Raw genomic sequence first — 16783 nt, forward strand, 5'->3', positions numbered from 1 at the left:
CCAACTGGCCAGGGCCCATTTGTGACTCTTGTCTCCTGACTGGTTTTTATTAATATTTCAAACCGTTCTGACTGCTTTGGGAATCCAGCCCAGGTCAGGGGACACCTGAAAGGCTGATGCCTACCCCCTGTCCGTTTAACGAGACAGGCACAAAGAAGATGAGCTGGAATGGAACCCCGGCACGCACACAAAAGCCGGGTATTACCTCGGATGACTGTTCTCAGACACCCTTTCTCAGGAATCCACTTTCAACTAGGGCTGCGGTCTGTGAGGCCCGCAGTGAAATTAGCATTATAGAGGACAAGAGAATGTTAAGTGGTCTTCAGAATTAAAAGCAAGGGGTTTGTCAGCCTGGAGGGGGATCAGTTGAAATGATGTCCCATCTGTGAGTGTTGTCTGCAGAGCAGACACGAAATGAGAAAGAGGTGCCAATAACAGGGAGGGGAGGGGCGGTCATCTCTTTTTTAATCTCCGCTTTGGTCCCTCAGAGAGAATCTCATTAGACCGGACAACTTGAATACCGGGTCAGAGCTGATGAGGGCCTGAGGTACGGACGACGACGGCATTTCCACGATAATTGCTTCGCCACGGCGTAGAACTCCTCTCATCTCCGAACTGGACCTCGCTCCTTCTCTTCAGAAGAAACTCTCCATCCGTGAATGAATTCAGTCCGCACAGACCTGACCCAGCGAAGTGAACCCCCATGGAAAGATCTTCAAAGCGGAGACCGAGAACAGGTTGGCAGGTGCATAAAAGCTCGCCGGGGTTTGACCTCAGAATAGAAATGACCGCTAGGCCGTCAGACGAGCTGGGCCCGTTTTTTCCTTGGCTGCTGTGCGTCCGAGCTGCGGGAGTCGGCCATGAAAAATGCATGCCGGACGCCCCGACGGTGCCACTGACGAGGTCCCTCCCGGACGCCTGCCGGCTTTCGCGTCCGGTGAAAACTTCAAAGGAAACCCACCTCCGAGGTGGCAGTGGGCATTCTCTGGGAGCAGCGGGAGGAAGGGGGGGTGCTCCTGGAGCTCCCCGCTTCCCGACAGGGAGTGTCATCCGCGCAGAACGCGTGGAGAGGCGTCCTCGCCCCCACGCCCGCCGCAGGGAGAGAGGGGACCGGGGACGGTGCTGTCCCTGAAACGGGCCTGGAGCAGCGGGCGGTCCCACGACCGGGCAGCACTTCACTTCTTCATTTGCATTGTGTTTTAAAAATCTTTATGTATTTTTACCTGAACTCTCTTTATCTTTCACTTCCCAGCAGCATCCAGTCTAGCCACAATATGGAGCAGCTGAAAAGGGGGTGAGGTGTGTTTCAAGATCGAAGCACACGGCTGTTTGGGAAAATACACGACTTCCTCCTGTGAGCTGGGTGATAGGCCATCGCTCTCGGAGATGTGCTGGGGCACGGCCGGCCCCGGGAGCTACTCCCCGGCCACCCCGGGCTGTCCCCGCAGGCAGAACGGTGCGTCACCGCGACAGGGAACGGGAGGCGGGTGACGGCACTGCGATTTTTAATTAATTACAATCCACTCCACCAGGAATTTCATCTTAGTACCTTCCAACCCTGATCGTACTCACGACACAAAGGTTCCCTGCTTTAATCTCCTGATGCCGATGACAAATTTATCTTTGTTAAATGATAATTCACCGTAATATCTTCTGATTCTTTAGAAATGCTGGCTGGCAAGTTTTAAGAAATAATCATCACTCCTATTTGCTGTTTTATACACACACACACATATACACACACACATATATATACACACACATATATATACACATACACACACACATATATTCACACACATATACACACACATATATATCATATATATACACACATACACACACATACACACATATACACACATACACACACATATACACATACACACACATACACACATATACACATACACACATACACATGTACACACACATACACATATACACACGTACACACATACACACATATACACATACATACACATATACACACACATATATATACACACACATATATATACACACACATATATACACACACAAATACATACACACACACACACACATACATATATAATTTTTCTTTCCCAAAGCCTACATCACAGAAAAAGACGTTTAAGTCTGCAGCACACATGGAGTCTCACCAGCAGCGTGCGCCGGCCGGGGGAACCCCTCCCTGACTCCGCCGTCAGCCAGCAGAGGCGGCGCCCCGCTGTGCCTCGGGGTGCAGGGACAGCCCGGCCCCACCTCCGTCCTGCTGGCACAGCGCCGCCCAAGTCCCAGAAGGAGCAACCCTGAACCCTGCAGCTCTGGGGCTTCCCGACCTTTACAGGTCTCAGCGAGGACGGCGTAACTGGGCGCCATCTCACTTCTAGCTGAATCCAACGCGTCGACAGGAAGCCCTCCTCAGATCGAAACGAAGGCCTGACCCCCCACACGTTACCCGCACCTGTAAGAAGCGAAGCGAGCGTCGGGGAGCCCCGCGCAGGCTCTCGGCTGAGCCGGGGGAGAAGTCGGTCCACACCGTCAGCCTCCTCACATCTCTCTTTCTGCACGCTTAACCCGGTGCCAACGGAAAGATAAAAATACTCGAGAGAACGAAATGCAAGGGAGTTAATTATAATATGTATGAGCTGCTTCCAATATACTTCTTGGATGGAGTAGAAACCGAAGTTATTGAGGAATTTGCATATTGCAATTATGAGCCGCCCGCCCGGCACGGGCTGGCACAGCTGTCTGCCGTCCCCACGAGGGGTTCCTTTCCGCGGCCGCGGCAGGGCGGGCACACGGGAGGCGCCCAGACACAGGCTGTGGCACCGTGTCGCCAGGCGGGCACCGTGCTGAGCGGACGAGCTGTGTGCCTCCTAACAGACTGAGGCTGATTTCCTTGTTTCTGACCCCAAATTCCACCGGTCTGACTTTTTTATTACCCTGGTCTGGATATTACAATCTCGTGCTGAGTCAGCGGTGCTGGACCTCGAATGGTCACTCTTGAAAATCACCACAGTCATTACAGTCTCTGGGTAATATGGTCTCTCCATCCTTCACTATCAATATTGGAAAACATCTTGATAAATCGTCTTCATTTCTACCACGGTTCTCGACTCGGAGGGTCTCTGAAACAGCCGTGTGTCACACGCGCTGACCGGACCTGGCGAACCCCGCACCTGATCGGGGGACGTCCCTTTCCAAAGCCCTGGAAAGTCACGCTGAGCGCCACCCTCTGGGCTGCATCTGTCTGGAGGTCAGTGTCCAGTTCCTGCCCAAGGATCCAAGGAGCTGATGACAGGATGGTGGGCACTGAGGAGCCTTGCAGGACTGTGACGAGCACGAGGAAGCCCTCAGGGAAACCCCTCTGCTGCCCGCAGGGTCTGCTGCAAACACTCGCCCAGAAAATCCCACTGGAGGCCACTGGGACCCCACAGGACCACACGAAGCGAACGCCACCATCCCATCCCGGGCGTGAAACACATTTTTCAAACTACCGGAGGGGGTGGAGCCATTTCTTCAAAGGTGTTTTTTCTTTTTTTTTTAAAAAAAGATGAAATCTATTCATACACAGATCCATTTAATTCACTCTTGTATGACATGATCATAAATATTTTGAAATTTATCTTGGCGGCCTTTACCCAACAGCCAGATCACCGCGTTTCACACCATGAAGCTCCGTGCCGCGCACACCTGGTGGCACGCCCTGTGGTCTGCACGCCTCACTGTCCTGGGGCGCAGAGGCCAAACATGTGAAGTAAGCTCCCTCACGCTAAAGTGTCCTTAAATAAACTGGACACATCACTGTGGGTTGTCTGTGTTCTCTACCTGATTCGGTTAAGTCAGGCAGAAAAAAAAAAGATCAGTCGATTATGCCTAAATACTGCCGATTTGAACTCAATTATTTTAGTACAGGGGTCGGGAACCTTTTTGGCTGAGAGAGCCATGAACGCCACATATTTTAAAATGTAATTCCGTGAGAGCCAGACAACGACCCATGTGCGTTAGGCATTATCCAATAAAAATGTGGTTGCGGAGCTGTGATTGGCTCCAGCCACCCACAACCATGAACATGAGCGGTAGGAAATGAATGGATTGTAATACATGAGAATGTTTTATATTTTTAACATTACTATTTTTTTTTTATTAAAGATTTGTCTGCGAGCCAGATGCAGCCATCAAAAGAGCCACATCTGGCTCGCGAGCCATAGGTTCCCGACCCCCGTATTAGTAGATATATTTTATCAAGGATTTTTATTATTAAATTAACAGCAGCACAGAACCTGTGCCTAACCAAGTCTCAAATAAGATTCGTGGATACAATTCCTGTAAGACAAAAGATTTTTGTTGTTGTTGTTGCTGTTGAAAACATTCCACATTAACAGTGTATGAACGCAAAAAAAAAAAAAGAAAAAAATTAAATCGCCCGGACAAGTAAGATCTTGCATTCGGAAATATGAATTACATTCACATTCTCTGCCCGCCCCTTCCCAGAAAGCAACCACGGACATTTGATCAATATTAAATCATCACCACTAAGACTAGAGAGAGGAGACAGACCACGGAATACCCCCCAGGCGACCGCGGCGACTCATTATCAAACCCCGTTTCCCGCTTTCCGGAACCACCACGAGGGTTTCAGACTCACCGGTGACGCTCAGGTGGATGGGCGAGCTGGTCTTGTTCTCTCCGTTCCTCTCGTTGACAGCCTGCACGTAGTATGCCCCTGCGTCCCCCGCGGTGGCCGCCAGGATCACAAGCTGGTTCTCCAGGGTGATGGCTCTGTGTCAGAGAAGGGACAAGCGTCAGAGCTGCTCTGAGGAGCCTCTGATTTGTAAGACACGTCCACGTATTAGGCCAGCGGGAGGGGAGCGTCCGGAGGTTTTTTTTTTTTATCAAGGTGGAAGGGCAGAAACGCATCCACAGCCCGACTGACCGTAGGGGAGAGGTCGGCCGTGGCCTCTCACAGCCAGCTGACCCGTTCGGGCCGTGTCAGTTTCTAGACTGACCGCCAAGGCATATTCCGGACACCAAAACGTCATCGACTTCCGGGCTCTTGATTCCAAAACAGGGGAACCATCCCGATCACTGGGGTGAACTGTCATGCCCCCCAGCTGTGTCCGTCCCTCCACGGCGAAGGGCTGGCTGGGTTTGTGCCTTCGTCAGCCCCAGAGACTCACAGCCTCCCAGGTTCACTAAGATAATCTAAGATCTAGTCACATTAAAAAAAAAATGTAGCCCTGGCCGGTTGGCTCAGCGGTAGAGCGTCGGCCTAGCGTGCAGAGGACCCGGGTTCGATTCCCGGCCAGGGCACATAGGAGAAGCGCCCATTTGCTTCTCCACCCCTCTGCCGCGCCTTCCTCTCTGTCTCTCTCTTCCCCTCCCGCAGCCAGGGCTCCATTGGAGCAAAGATGGCCCGGGCGCTGGGGATGGCTCTGTGGCCTCTGCCCCAGGCGCTAGAGTGGCTCTGGTCGCAACATGGTGACACCCAGGAGGGTCGCAACATGGCGACGCCCAGGATGGGCAGAGCATCGCCCCCTGGTGGACAGAGCGTCGCCCCTGGTGGGCGTGCCAGGTGGATCCCAGTCGGGCGCGTGCGGGAGTCTGTCTGACTGTCTCTCCCTGTTTCTAGCTTCAGAAAAATGCAAAAAAATAAAAAATAAAAAAATAAAAATCCCTCATGAACAAATTTTGGTAAATGATCATCTCTTTTCTTTCCATTGCTTTCTGGAATGCTTTTTTGCAAAAACCCCTGATTTTCGCAGGTCATGTAAAATGAAGCCGGGTGAGCTGTGTCCTCGGGGTAGCCACAGGACAGGTGACAGTTTGAGGGTGTCCTGGGACTCACCTCATTTCTCACTTAAGAGAATTTCTATGAGGAAGTTTTCCATTTTTTAGTCCCATAAAAATACATATATTTTTAAAAAAAGTTTTACTATAATATGGAGGACTCCTTTATAGATTTCTGTAGAGAACCATAGAAATGATCTCATCTTACTGTAATGTATGCAACACTGGCACCTAAAATTAAATATAAATATTTATTACACACGGAGTAACACATTTAACAATAGCACAATTTAAAAACAGTCGTTTTTCTTTAACATCTGATTTTTGCCATAGTGATTTCAAACCTGCCCATTATTTCTCAGAACTATTCTCCAAAAAATGCCCGTGAATTCTCTATAGTATATGGCATTGTATCAAGGGTACTGAAAATAAAAAAAAAGCGTGTAAAGAATAAAAATATTACAACTTAACATTTATTATAATTTATGCCTTTAAGTTCTTTTTTTTTTCTTTTAATTTTTAATTTCTGTACTAGTTTAAGTCAAAACTCAGGATGAAAACTTATCTATTGCCAAAAGCATACCCCCCACCCCCCCGCAAACTCCCAAACTTTGGAAAGCGTTAGACTAATAAGGATCACTTCCCCAGGAAACGTATCCATCCCCCCTGGCCAACTCTTTCTGAACACAGCATTTCTATTTAAAAAAACAAACAAACTCATTTTTAAGTGAAGATGAAAATATCTCATGTTCCTCTTAACTTCAGACTCCGATGGTGACTGTCATGCTCAGGATGGGAACGGCTTTTGAAGGGCGTGCTGGGGGGGGGGTGTCCCTGGCACCCCGCTGAGTCTCCTTGCCCACCAGACCCTGACCTTGGGGTGTGGGGCCCACGCCTTCCTCAGGCGGCCGTGGACGTGAGGGAGTCAGCCCCGTTCCCAGCACCTTCGGGGGCAGCAGAGGTGCCCTGGCTGCGTCCAGGATAACGAGGGCTGGGTCTGGGACTGTGCTGGTCCCCTGGACCCCCGGGAGGACCAGGGTCGGGGAGAGACCCTCTGGCTTCTGCTGGACAGCAGCCAGGAAAGATGCTGACCTGGGGGGGGTGGAGGCTGCCGGGAGCCACTGTCCCGCCAGGGACCCTGAGGGAAGGCGGTGCGCCAACGGAGGCCGGAGGAAGGATGCACTGATGAGAAAGTGACCCTTTCCCATGACCCCTGTGCATGCTCATAAGACCCCCACTCAGCGAGAGCACCAGGGGCTGAGGGCAGAGCTGGCTCCCCACGTCTTTCCCACACCGCCACCCCGTTAAAGCGGCCATGTGGCGTGGGGAACCTGCCCCAGCCAGTCTGTCTATGCCAATCGCGGCAACCCAAGGCCCCCTGCCCGTGCTCGGAAGACACAAGGTGGAAGCCAGCCGGCCGGCCTATGGCAAGTACCTGGTGGCTGTGCTTGTTCCAGGGTGGCCACACCTAAGTCGTCATCCTCAGCAGACCAAAGGCCAGGACGGCCGTTCCCACGGTTGGGAACAGGCCTTTGCTCCCTCCACTAGAGACAAGGAAGCATGTTGTCCCCCCCGATGCTTGCGGTGGCAATTGTACGGCCGTGAGGGGACGAGGGGCTTTAGCCCGGAGCTGGGGACGCTGGGGGCAGGACAGAGAGGATGGAAGTGCCTGGGCCCTTGACCCCGACAGCCTGACCGGGTTGCTGAACCGCCCGGCACCCTTTCCTGCCTCTGGACTTCCTAATGTTCTTCAATCAGGGCGAAACTCGCTTAAGTTGGGTTTTCTGTGACTAGAAGCGAAACACGTCCTGATATAGATTCAAAACAGCATGTGTAACACCATCCATTTAGGGCAAACATAAAAAAAAAAAAATGTATGCAGCCTCTGTGCAGAGAAAAATAATAGTGTATCTGTGTTTCAAAGTATATGTGTACACATTAAATGCTGACCGTGGTTAGCTCGCTCGGGGTAGAAAGAGAAGTTTTTGCTTTTGATTTCTGTATTGTAAAACATTTTTCCAATCTCTCCACACAATATAAAAAAAAAAAGTACCACTTTTGTTATCAGAATAACACTTTCAAAATGAACACAAGGGCACGCAAAGTAATTATGGTAGCAAAGTTTAATACTTTCCCCGTAATATGAACTCCGTGGCTTTATTATAACTTAATTCCAAAGTACTAATTTAAAACTTACATCGACTTTACAGAAAAAAAAAATTATCACACTAAAGCCAGAGAGATTTTTCCTTTATTTTAACTTTATTAAAAAAAAAAAAAAGTCTGTGTGGCTTGATGTAACGTTATTTTCTTCGCCTTCCCCACCTTAACTCTCATTTTTTCAAAATGAAATCTTATCGTCCTGACTTCTAATCCCATGAGACCATCACGAGGAAGACAAGAATGAAAGAAAGGACGTAAGCCCAGGACGGGTAGAGCGGACCACAGCTCTGGCAGCAGGTGCAGGATTCGGGAGGGAGGGGTCGCCAGGTGACTGAGGACCATCAGCGCCACCGGGAGGCCCGCAGGGGACAGCCACCTGTGGTCCTGACAGCTAAAGGGCTGCTGCCACTTCCAGAAGACAGCATGAACTAGGCGGGGCGCTCTCCAGATGTGTTCAGTGTCTCGCCTGATTCTCCCAACACCTTCTTGAAAACGTGAGCAAAAGAAGAAATTCTGTCTCAGGAAAGAGGAGATCTCAGAGGAGCCACCCGGGGTCTCGGACCACCAGCACTGATGGAAGACAAGCATGGAAGGAAGGGTGACTATGCACTTGGTGTATGGGGATGGGGAGGGATTTCTGTGTGTGGGGGGCATGCCTGGCCAGGAGGGCCACCCTGAGCTTCCTGCCACTCTTGAGGGGACCGTGTGGTCCCCCCCCCCCACGCCACACAGAACATCTGCTTTCAGAGATATGGCGCTGGCAGTCATTCCAGAGCCACCCGGATGTGCGGCTGATGAAGAGAGCCCAGTGTGCGCCCCGTACCTGCTCCAGACCAGGAAGGAAAAATGAGGGGACGTGTTCCCCCGGATTGCTGTGTAAACGGAACCAGGTCACTGTGCTCACTGTTTACTCAGCGACGATCTGAGTCCCCAGGCTTGATTCAGAGTGGACGACACAGACCCGCCCCAGGTGCACGCCGCCCGTGACCCACGGGGCCGGGGTCTGGTGTGTTTATAAACTCCGAGAAGGAACAGGAAGCGGTTTAATAACATCCCCTTAAAAGTGGCTGCGGGCTCCAAGGGGGGAGCTCAGGGGCATCCCCCCCATCCCCCTCACCCCCCCACCTCGGTTTCCGTGGTGAGCGTCAACGCCCCACTGCCCACTCTCGACTTTCAGGAAAAGAGATTTCCTTGGTTTTCAAGAAGTATTTTGATCTTTGACACCTTTAACACAAACCAGGATGGTAATATGCCCATTGATTTATACATTACGATGGAAATTCAGTAAAAGGTTCAGTCAAACGAGGACTTTGCCCATAAAATATGAAAGTATAATTCGGGTCTGTGCTTTCACTATGGCAAGTATTAAAGCAGCATTTGATTAGTTTCAATGGACATTCGAGTACCTTTAAAAGAAAAAAAAAAATCAGTGCAGAAAAAGGCACAAGGTTTGCTTTTAAGCCCTTAAACAATAAAAGGCCGTGGAAAACACACTCCATTTTTTAATTGAACCACTTTGGAACGAGTGGGTTGGTTCCGAGGCCCCGCGTTTCGAGGACCATCCGGGTCTCCAGCCTCACTGCCGAACAGCGAGTCCAAGGCAGACAACTTGGAAACGGATGAACTCCCCCTTCCTGGTATAATGACAAGAATGCAAATTGCTTCCAAGGAGTTTTTGGCAGTAATGAGTCTCGGGATACTCAATAAATGATAAGGTCCCAGAACGACATGTTTACTTAAGTCAGGCAGGAAAAACACGTGTATGCTCTGGGTGCGGGGAGACCGGCTTCACAGGAAAACCTGTTTCTCTACATTCCAAACCAACAGAACCGATGAGTTGAGTTGAGTTGCGTTCACTGACAGACACAGGGGTGCTAGGCACAGGCGACAGCAAGCAGGGGGTGAATGGGCCCACGGGTCGGCATACAGTGGGGCCGCCGCCTTGCACACAGTGGGGCCGCCGACCTGCACACAGTGAGGCCGCCGCCCTGCACACAGTGGGAACGCCGACCTGCACACAGTGGGGCCGCCACCCTGCACAGTGGGGCCGCCGCCCTGCACACAGTGAGAACGCCGACCTGCACACAGTGAGGCCGCCGACCTGCACACAGTGGGGCTGCCGCCCAGCACACAGTGGGGCCGCCGACCTGCACACAGTGGGGCCGCCACCCTGCACAGTGGGGCCGCCGCCCTGCACACAGTGAGAACGCCGACCTGCACACAGTGAGGCCGCCGCCCAGCACACAGTGGGGCCGCCGACCTGCACACAGTGGGGCCGCCGACCTGCACACAGTGGGGCCGGCTCTGGGGAGGAAGGCCGCGGTCACGTTTGAGAGCTGTGGCTGCCCAGTGGGAGGCGTGCGGCTCTCCTGCGGTAGGAGGGAAACCAGAGGTGACCAGTGAGGGAGGACACTGGAGACGGGAGGGGGCCTGTCAAGCCCCCTGTGGTCCAGGCCTGTGTGACATTTCAGTTTTGTCCACGCGGGGACTTTCCCCACGGTGTGCGTCGTCCACTTCTTCACGGCGACTACGTGGAAAAGTAGAATGAAATCTGTCTACACTCTCCTTCGGTCTAACTTTTCTGTTTCATCGTAACCGTGAATTTTTCATGACAGATAGAAGGGGGATCAGTTATAGAGTGGGATTTCTAAAATGGTAACTCACAGTCACTGGGGTTGGAAATATACTCAGATGTACACATTCTGTCTGAGGCTCCCCTGTCCCCTGTATTTAAGCACAGAGCCCGACACACAGTACGGGACCCGTAAACCGTGGTGAGTGAGTGAATGAAGAGGGTGGCTTCCGGAACTGACCTGGGAGGAAACCCCCTCCTCCCTCCTGCGGATCCCCTGCCCGTGCGTCTGACCTTCCACCTGAGGCTCTGTGCATCCAACCGCCCCCCACACTGAGGCCTGGCCCTCTGCGGGTGTGGGCGCGGGGTCTACGTCCCCGTCTGCACGGCGACGGTGACAGAGAAGGGGCTGCCGTGGACGGATGCACGCTGTCTGTCTCTGCGTCACAGCGGAAGGGAGCTCCGAGCCCAGGGAGAGAGAGAGTTCTCCTTGTCTAAGCCTGGCCCCCGGAGCTGAGGTGGAGCGTGCTAACCCCTCTACAGAGAGGACAGCTCCTCTCGGGCGGAGAGCAGCACAGCTGACAGGAAGGAGCATCCCAGGGCCCAGGATGAAACCATCTCAGCATCCTGTGCAGCACAGGCAAGGGCAGTCTAGGGGAGCCCGCGGGGTCAGAGCTAGCTTCCTCTCTCCCTCCTTCCCTGCCTCCCTCCCTCCCTGCCTCCCTCCCTCTCTCCCTGCCTCACTCCCTCCCTCTCTCCCTGCCTCACTCCCTCCCTCTCTCCCTACCTCACTCCCTCTCTCCCTGCCTCACTCCCTCCCTCTCTCCCTCCCACCCTCCCTCTCTCCCTCCTTCCCTCCCACCCTCCTTCCTTTTCTCCCTCCCTGCTTCCCTCCCTCTCTCTTTCCTTCCCTCCCTCCCTCCCTCCTTCCTTCTCTCCCTCTCTCTCTCCCTCCCTCCCTCCTTCCCCCCTCCTTCCCTCCCTCCCTTGCTCTCCCTCCCTCCTTCCTTCTCTCCCTCCCTCCCTCTCTCCCTCCTTCCCCCCTCCTTCCCTCCCTGCCTTGCTCTCCCTCCCTCCCTCCCTCCTTCCCTCCCTCCCTCCCTCGCTCTCCCTCCCTCCCTCCCTCTTACACTCAGCCCCATTACAGCACTGCCCCAAAAGGACCTTTACGGGGACGCAAATCAGGTCACCCCCTGAAGAAGGCTGACACACAGGTGACACTCTGTGTTTGCTGATCCTGAATCTGGCTTCTTCTCACTTGGGGTAGATGGCGTCAACTGTGGCCTTTGTGGGGGGCTAAATATCAAATGCTTCCCGGAGGTTTAGCACCGGGGTTTTCATACAGACAGACGCTGCCAGGTCCCTGACCCGTCAGATCCAAGTCACAAGGTGCTGGACTGCCGCTGTGACCCACCATGGAGCCCCTGCTTGGGGGGCAGTGTGCAGTGACTCAGCCAAGAGGCCGGGCACGAGGCCCACCCATCCAGCGCACAAGCAGCAAAACCCGCTTCCGCAGGACGTGACTGCTGGATCCCTGCCCCCCGCCCCGGCCTCTTCTCGCACGGCTGACCGAGGTGTCGTAAGGGAAACCCGCCCTCTCCCTCTGGGAAAGAGCCTCCTGACAGGAGCGGCGGAGAGATGAGGACGTGATGGGTAACCCGATGGAACTCGGACAGGATTTATTACATCAGGGGTTCTGCCCAGAAGGATACAGTTATTTATAGCAGTGTTTCTGAAATCTTCTCGCTCGTTTCAAAAAGCACTTGAGTCACTTTACACTTATCCAGGGGCTTCCTGCTCTGTCAGCGGACGTTCCAGAACCCGGCACGGATAAATGGCCGAGCCAAACCCACGCCGAGGTCCACGCGAGAGAGCCACGTGCCCGGGTGGAACCGCAGCTCAAGTTTGGGCATAAAAATGAAACAAGCCACACTTTTTTTCTGCTAAAAATAAATGATTTTTTTTTTTTAAGAAAAGGACACTAGCCCTGGCCGGTTGGCTCAGTGGTAGAGCGTCGGCCTAGCGTGCGGAGGACCTGGGTTCGATTCCCGGCCAGGGCACACAGGAGAAGCGCCCATTTGCTTCTCCACCCCTCCGCCGCGCTTTCCCTCTCTGTCTCTCTCTTCCCCTCCCGCAGCCAAGGCTCCATTGGAGCAAAGATGGCCCGGGCGCTGGGGATGGCTCTGTGGCCGCTGCCTCAGGCGCTAGAGTAGCTCTGGTCACAACATGGCGACGCCCCGGAGGGGCAGAGCATCGCCCCCTGGTGGGCAGAGCGTCGCCCCATGGTGGGCGTGCCGGGTGGATCCCGGTCGGGCGCATGCGGGAGTCTGTCTGACTGTCTCTCCCTGTTTCCAGCTTCAGAAAAATGGAAAAAATAAAAAAAAAGAAAGAAAGAAAGAAAGAAAGAAAGAAAGAAAGAAAGAAAGAAAGAAAGAAAAGGACACTAGACTTTAAAAGATGTGTAGAATATATATGTGTGTGTTTAGGGCTTTTTGTCATTCAAGAATAGAACTTACTCAGAATGTAAAATACACTCAAACTAGAAATCATTAAAAAAGTAGAGCATCAGCCTGGCATGCAGGAGTCCCAGGCTCGATTCCCAGCCAGGGCACACAGGAGAAGTTCCCATCTGCTTCTCCACCCCTCCCCCTCTCCTTCCTCTCTGTCTCTCTCTTCCCCTCCCGCAGCAGGCTCCATTGGAGCAAAGTTGGCCCGGGCACTGAGGACGGCTCTGTGGCCTCTGCCTCAGGAACTAGAATGGCTCTGGATGCAACAGAGCGACACCCCAGATGGGCAGAACATCGCCCCCTGGTGGGCGTGCTGGGTGGATCCCGGTCGGGCGCATGCGGGAGTCTGTCTGACTGCCTCCCCGTTTCCAACTTCAGAAAAAGATAAAAAAGAAAGAAAGAAAAGGACACTAGACTTTAAAAAAATGTGTATTAGGATATATATGTTCAGGGCTTTCTGTCCTTCAAGAGTGAAACTTACTCAGAATGTAAAATCCACTCAAACTAGAAACCGTTAAAAAAGATGACAGATATCACCATGAAAACCGCTGGGGGGGGGGGTCCGGGAGTCCTCCATCCCTGGGGGCCTCTGGAAGCAGTGGACGAATGTGCCGATCCTCCACTTGTAGATAATAAGATAGATGTATACAATTCAGCCAAAATATACGCGAGCATTGCCACGGCTAAGTAATAGTTTTCCCCAAACTGACAAGGCAGCCGGACCGGGGCGGCTGCGAAGCTCCCGGTGCAGGAGCACCAGCAAGTGGCCGCTGAGACCGGTCAGTCACCGCCCAGGCAGGGAGGCGGGCGGGCCTGGAGGCGGCCATTCCCACGTGGTGGACCGCGTCCGGAGAGCCTAAGGCCGGCCCTTCCAGCTTCCAGCCCCGCCGGCCCCTCCCACGTCCCCCCTCTCCTGAGTCCGGCACTTGGCACCCGGAGTCTGTCCTCCCGGCTGCAGACGGTGTGGGGCGGAGCCTCTGACCCGGCCCCGCGTGGTGTCGTCTCCCGGATCGGGCGCGGGAGGGACTGTCATGAAAGCGAGAGCTGGTCTCCGAGAGCAGAGAGTGGCCGACGTGGCTTTCATGAGGCCGTCACCTTCCCAGCCGGCCGCAGCCCCAGTTCCTCTTCAAAGGGACGTCACTGTGACAAAGAGGTCCTACGCTCTGGCACAGGCTTTGAAGACGGAGGGGCGCAGCTGTGCCCGCGGAGCCGGGAGCACTGCCTGGTGTGGCCGTCCCGGCCCCAGGTGTCAGAGCAGACAGGCTCCCCAAACGGATAGCGAGCTCCCTGCGCGGGGCCAGAGCTCCGTGCGTGGACGGGGAGGGTGGGGAGAAATCTGGAAGAACATTCAGCTCTCTTTGAACTGTCTTCTCTTCCAGAAACGACCGCTGCAGGCTCGGCGCCTGTGTGTGGACGGCCGTCTGCCGGCCCCCTGCTCTGGGGGATGACCGCCAGCTGGCATGGCCGCGCGGCGCCCCGGAATGGATGCGGGGAAACGGGGGATGTTCCGTGCAGAGGAGCTGATTCACCAACAGGCTGGGGGGCGCTCGGATCCCGGCCCCCAGCGAGGGTCGGCGCAGCCCTGGTTAACTGTGAACGGACGCGTGTGCCGGGAAGAGGCGCCCCCCACCCCGCAGGCAGACGTCACAGACGCCTGTGCTCGGAGTCACTCCAGAGGTGCTGACCAGCGCCCTCAGCCGCACCGGTCGCCACGGCAGGGAGCCCACCGCCGGTGTGACTTCCTGAGCTCCGACAGGTTTCTCCGCCTTCCGTTTCAGCAGGAGGGAGCACACTCCTGACAGACGGACATGTCTCCCCGAGGACTGACCTCCCGCCGCTCCCCAATACTGCAGGAAGGTCCCCTCTCCCCTCTCCTCCCTGCAAAGCTTCTGCTCTGCCCTCCTCGCACAGCGACAGTACTTTTCTAGCACTTCCTAGGGACCTGGCACGGGGCTGAGTGCTCTGCACGCATCACTGCCCGTGGTCCTCACAACGAGCTGTGGCTATGACCAAGGACAGGATGGAGAGATGGCGCAGGGGTCCCTCCCCTGCCGCTGCCCGCTGTGAGCACTGAGCTCGCCCTGCAGGCCCCGGTCTGCCGATGGGGCTGACGCAGGCTCCTGTTTCCCGGTGCTGCCACGAGGGACCGAGGACCCAGCACACAGACCCGGCGAACACGGCCCCCGGCACCCGCCAGGTCTCTGCAATGGTCAGCTGCTGGCACCGTGCCCACCTCACAGACAGGACACTGAGGCCACGAGAGGTGAAGTGACGTTCCCGAAGGAAGCGGGAGAATCGGGAATCTGACCTAGCACCCTGGCCCCCACCCCAAAGAGAGTCTGTCTCCTCACGGCCCCCCACCCCCACTCTGCCCCCTTGTTCTCCCCAGACCCGGCTGGACAAGATGCCAGAACCGGGCTCCAGGCAAACCTGAGCCACGGCGCGTGCCCGCACGGCGCCCTGGGCCTCCCCCGCTATCGCTGACTGTCCGTCTGTCTGTCTCTGTCTCTCTGTCTCTCCCTGTACCCAGGTTTCTCCCCCGTCTTCCTGTCTGTCTGTCTGTCTGTCTCTGCCTCTCCCTGTACCCAGGTTTCTCCCCTGTCTTCCTGTCTGTCTCGTCTTCCTCTGGGTCCATGTCTCTCTCTCTTTCCTTCTCCCCCCTCCGCCCTCTCCCACTTTTCTGGGACCCGTCTGGTCCTTCAGTGGCTATGCCAGCGCCTGGCTGACAGCGATGACCGCGGAACTGGCGACACCGTGAGGGGGCGGGGCTATGGCCACTCGGGTCCGGTGGACGCCGTGAGTGACCCTCGCCGGGAGGACAAACGGTCCACACCGTGCCAGATCTCGACAGGGGCGCCCTTGTGCCTGCAAGGTCTACGCGCCGGAGGTCAGGGGTCCCCGTCCCCCTCCCGGGAGGACCCCAGAAGCGGGCTTCTCGGCCACTGCTGCAGAAGTCCCCTTCGCCCCAGAGTCAGCACCATCGCGCCTGCTCTCGGGAGGCAGACACAGGGGACCCGGGTTGCCTGGGAGGATTAGCAACGATACTCTTTCCTCTGGAGATAGGAAATCATATTTTTTTCTTAAGAACTATGAACTCTGGACTTTCCCGGGGAAAATCCGTATAATCCTCTGTGTCTGGAACATGAGGATGTGTCTAAAATGAGAAAATACACAGCCAGCTTCCCATTCGCCTGGGTGAACGGTGACCTGCCCCAAATACAGCCATAAATAATTTAAAGAGGACCATTCGGGAAAAGTCTAAGTATATTGAAGACATTATTAACCACGACCACAGACCGGTGAGAGGCAGGCGGCATGCGTACTTAGGGGACATCGCTCTTCGTGCCCCGACGCCCCACCTGGAAGCAGGGGGACGAAAGTGTACAAAAATAGAAGAGAGGGAAACAGCCGCCTCCCCAGCCGTCCCTCCTTCCTGCCACCGGGAGGGACCCTGCAGTTCATTTCCGTGAGGAGCCGGACGCAGTAACACAGCTAATTGCCCCATCCGTCTTCGCGGAGAGCCGGGTGCTACTCCTCGGGCAGCGGAGCAGCGAGCATTGGCTCCCGGGGCCTCGGCCCCATTTCTCCACAGACATCCTGGGTTTGCCCCCAGCAGTCCTGAACTAGCACCCTGGCCCTGCAACGGGTGCTGAACAGAATAACAGACCACAGCCGGATCTTGGCTAGAGCTATCCAAGCGGAAGGAGGAGGGGAAGGGAGGGGAGGATGAAGAAGAGAAGAGGAGAGGAGGGGATGAAGAAGA

The 16783-nt window shown here is 54.7% G+C and overlaps 1 protein-coding gene across 1 annotated transcript in view; it reads right to left on the reverse strand.

The window, feature by feature from the left end:
• SDK1 (sidekick cell adhesion molecule 1) overlaps nt 1–16783 on the reverse strand; it is a 771944-nt gene that overhangs the window by 289996 nt on the left and 465165 nt on the right. The window contains exon 5 of the mRNA XM_066273473.1: nt 4637–4770. Coding sequence (XP_066129570.1) covers nt 4637–4770 — 134 coding nt within the window. The remainder of the gene's footprint in view (nt 1–4636; nt 4771–16783) is intronic.

This window comes from Saccopteryx bilineata, chromosome 4 (genome assembly GCF_036850765.1).
Source record: "Saccopteryx bilineata isolate mSacBil1 chromosome 4, mSacBil1_pri_phased_curated, whole genome shotgun sequence".
Lineage (NCBI taxonomy): Eukaryota > Metazoa > Chordata > Mammalia > Chiroptera > Emballonuridae > Saccopteryx > Saccopteryx bilineata.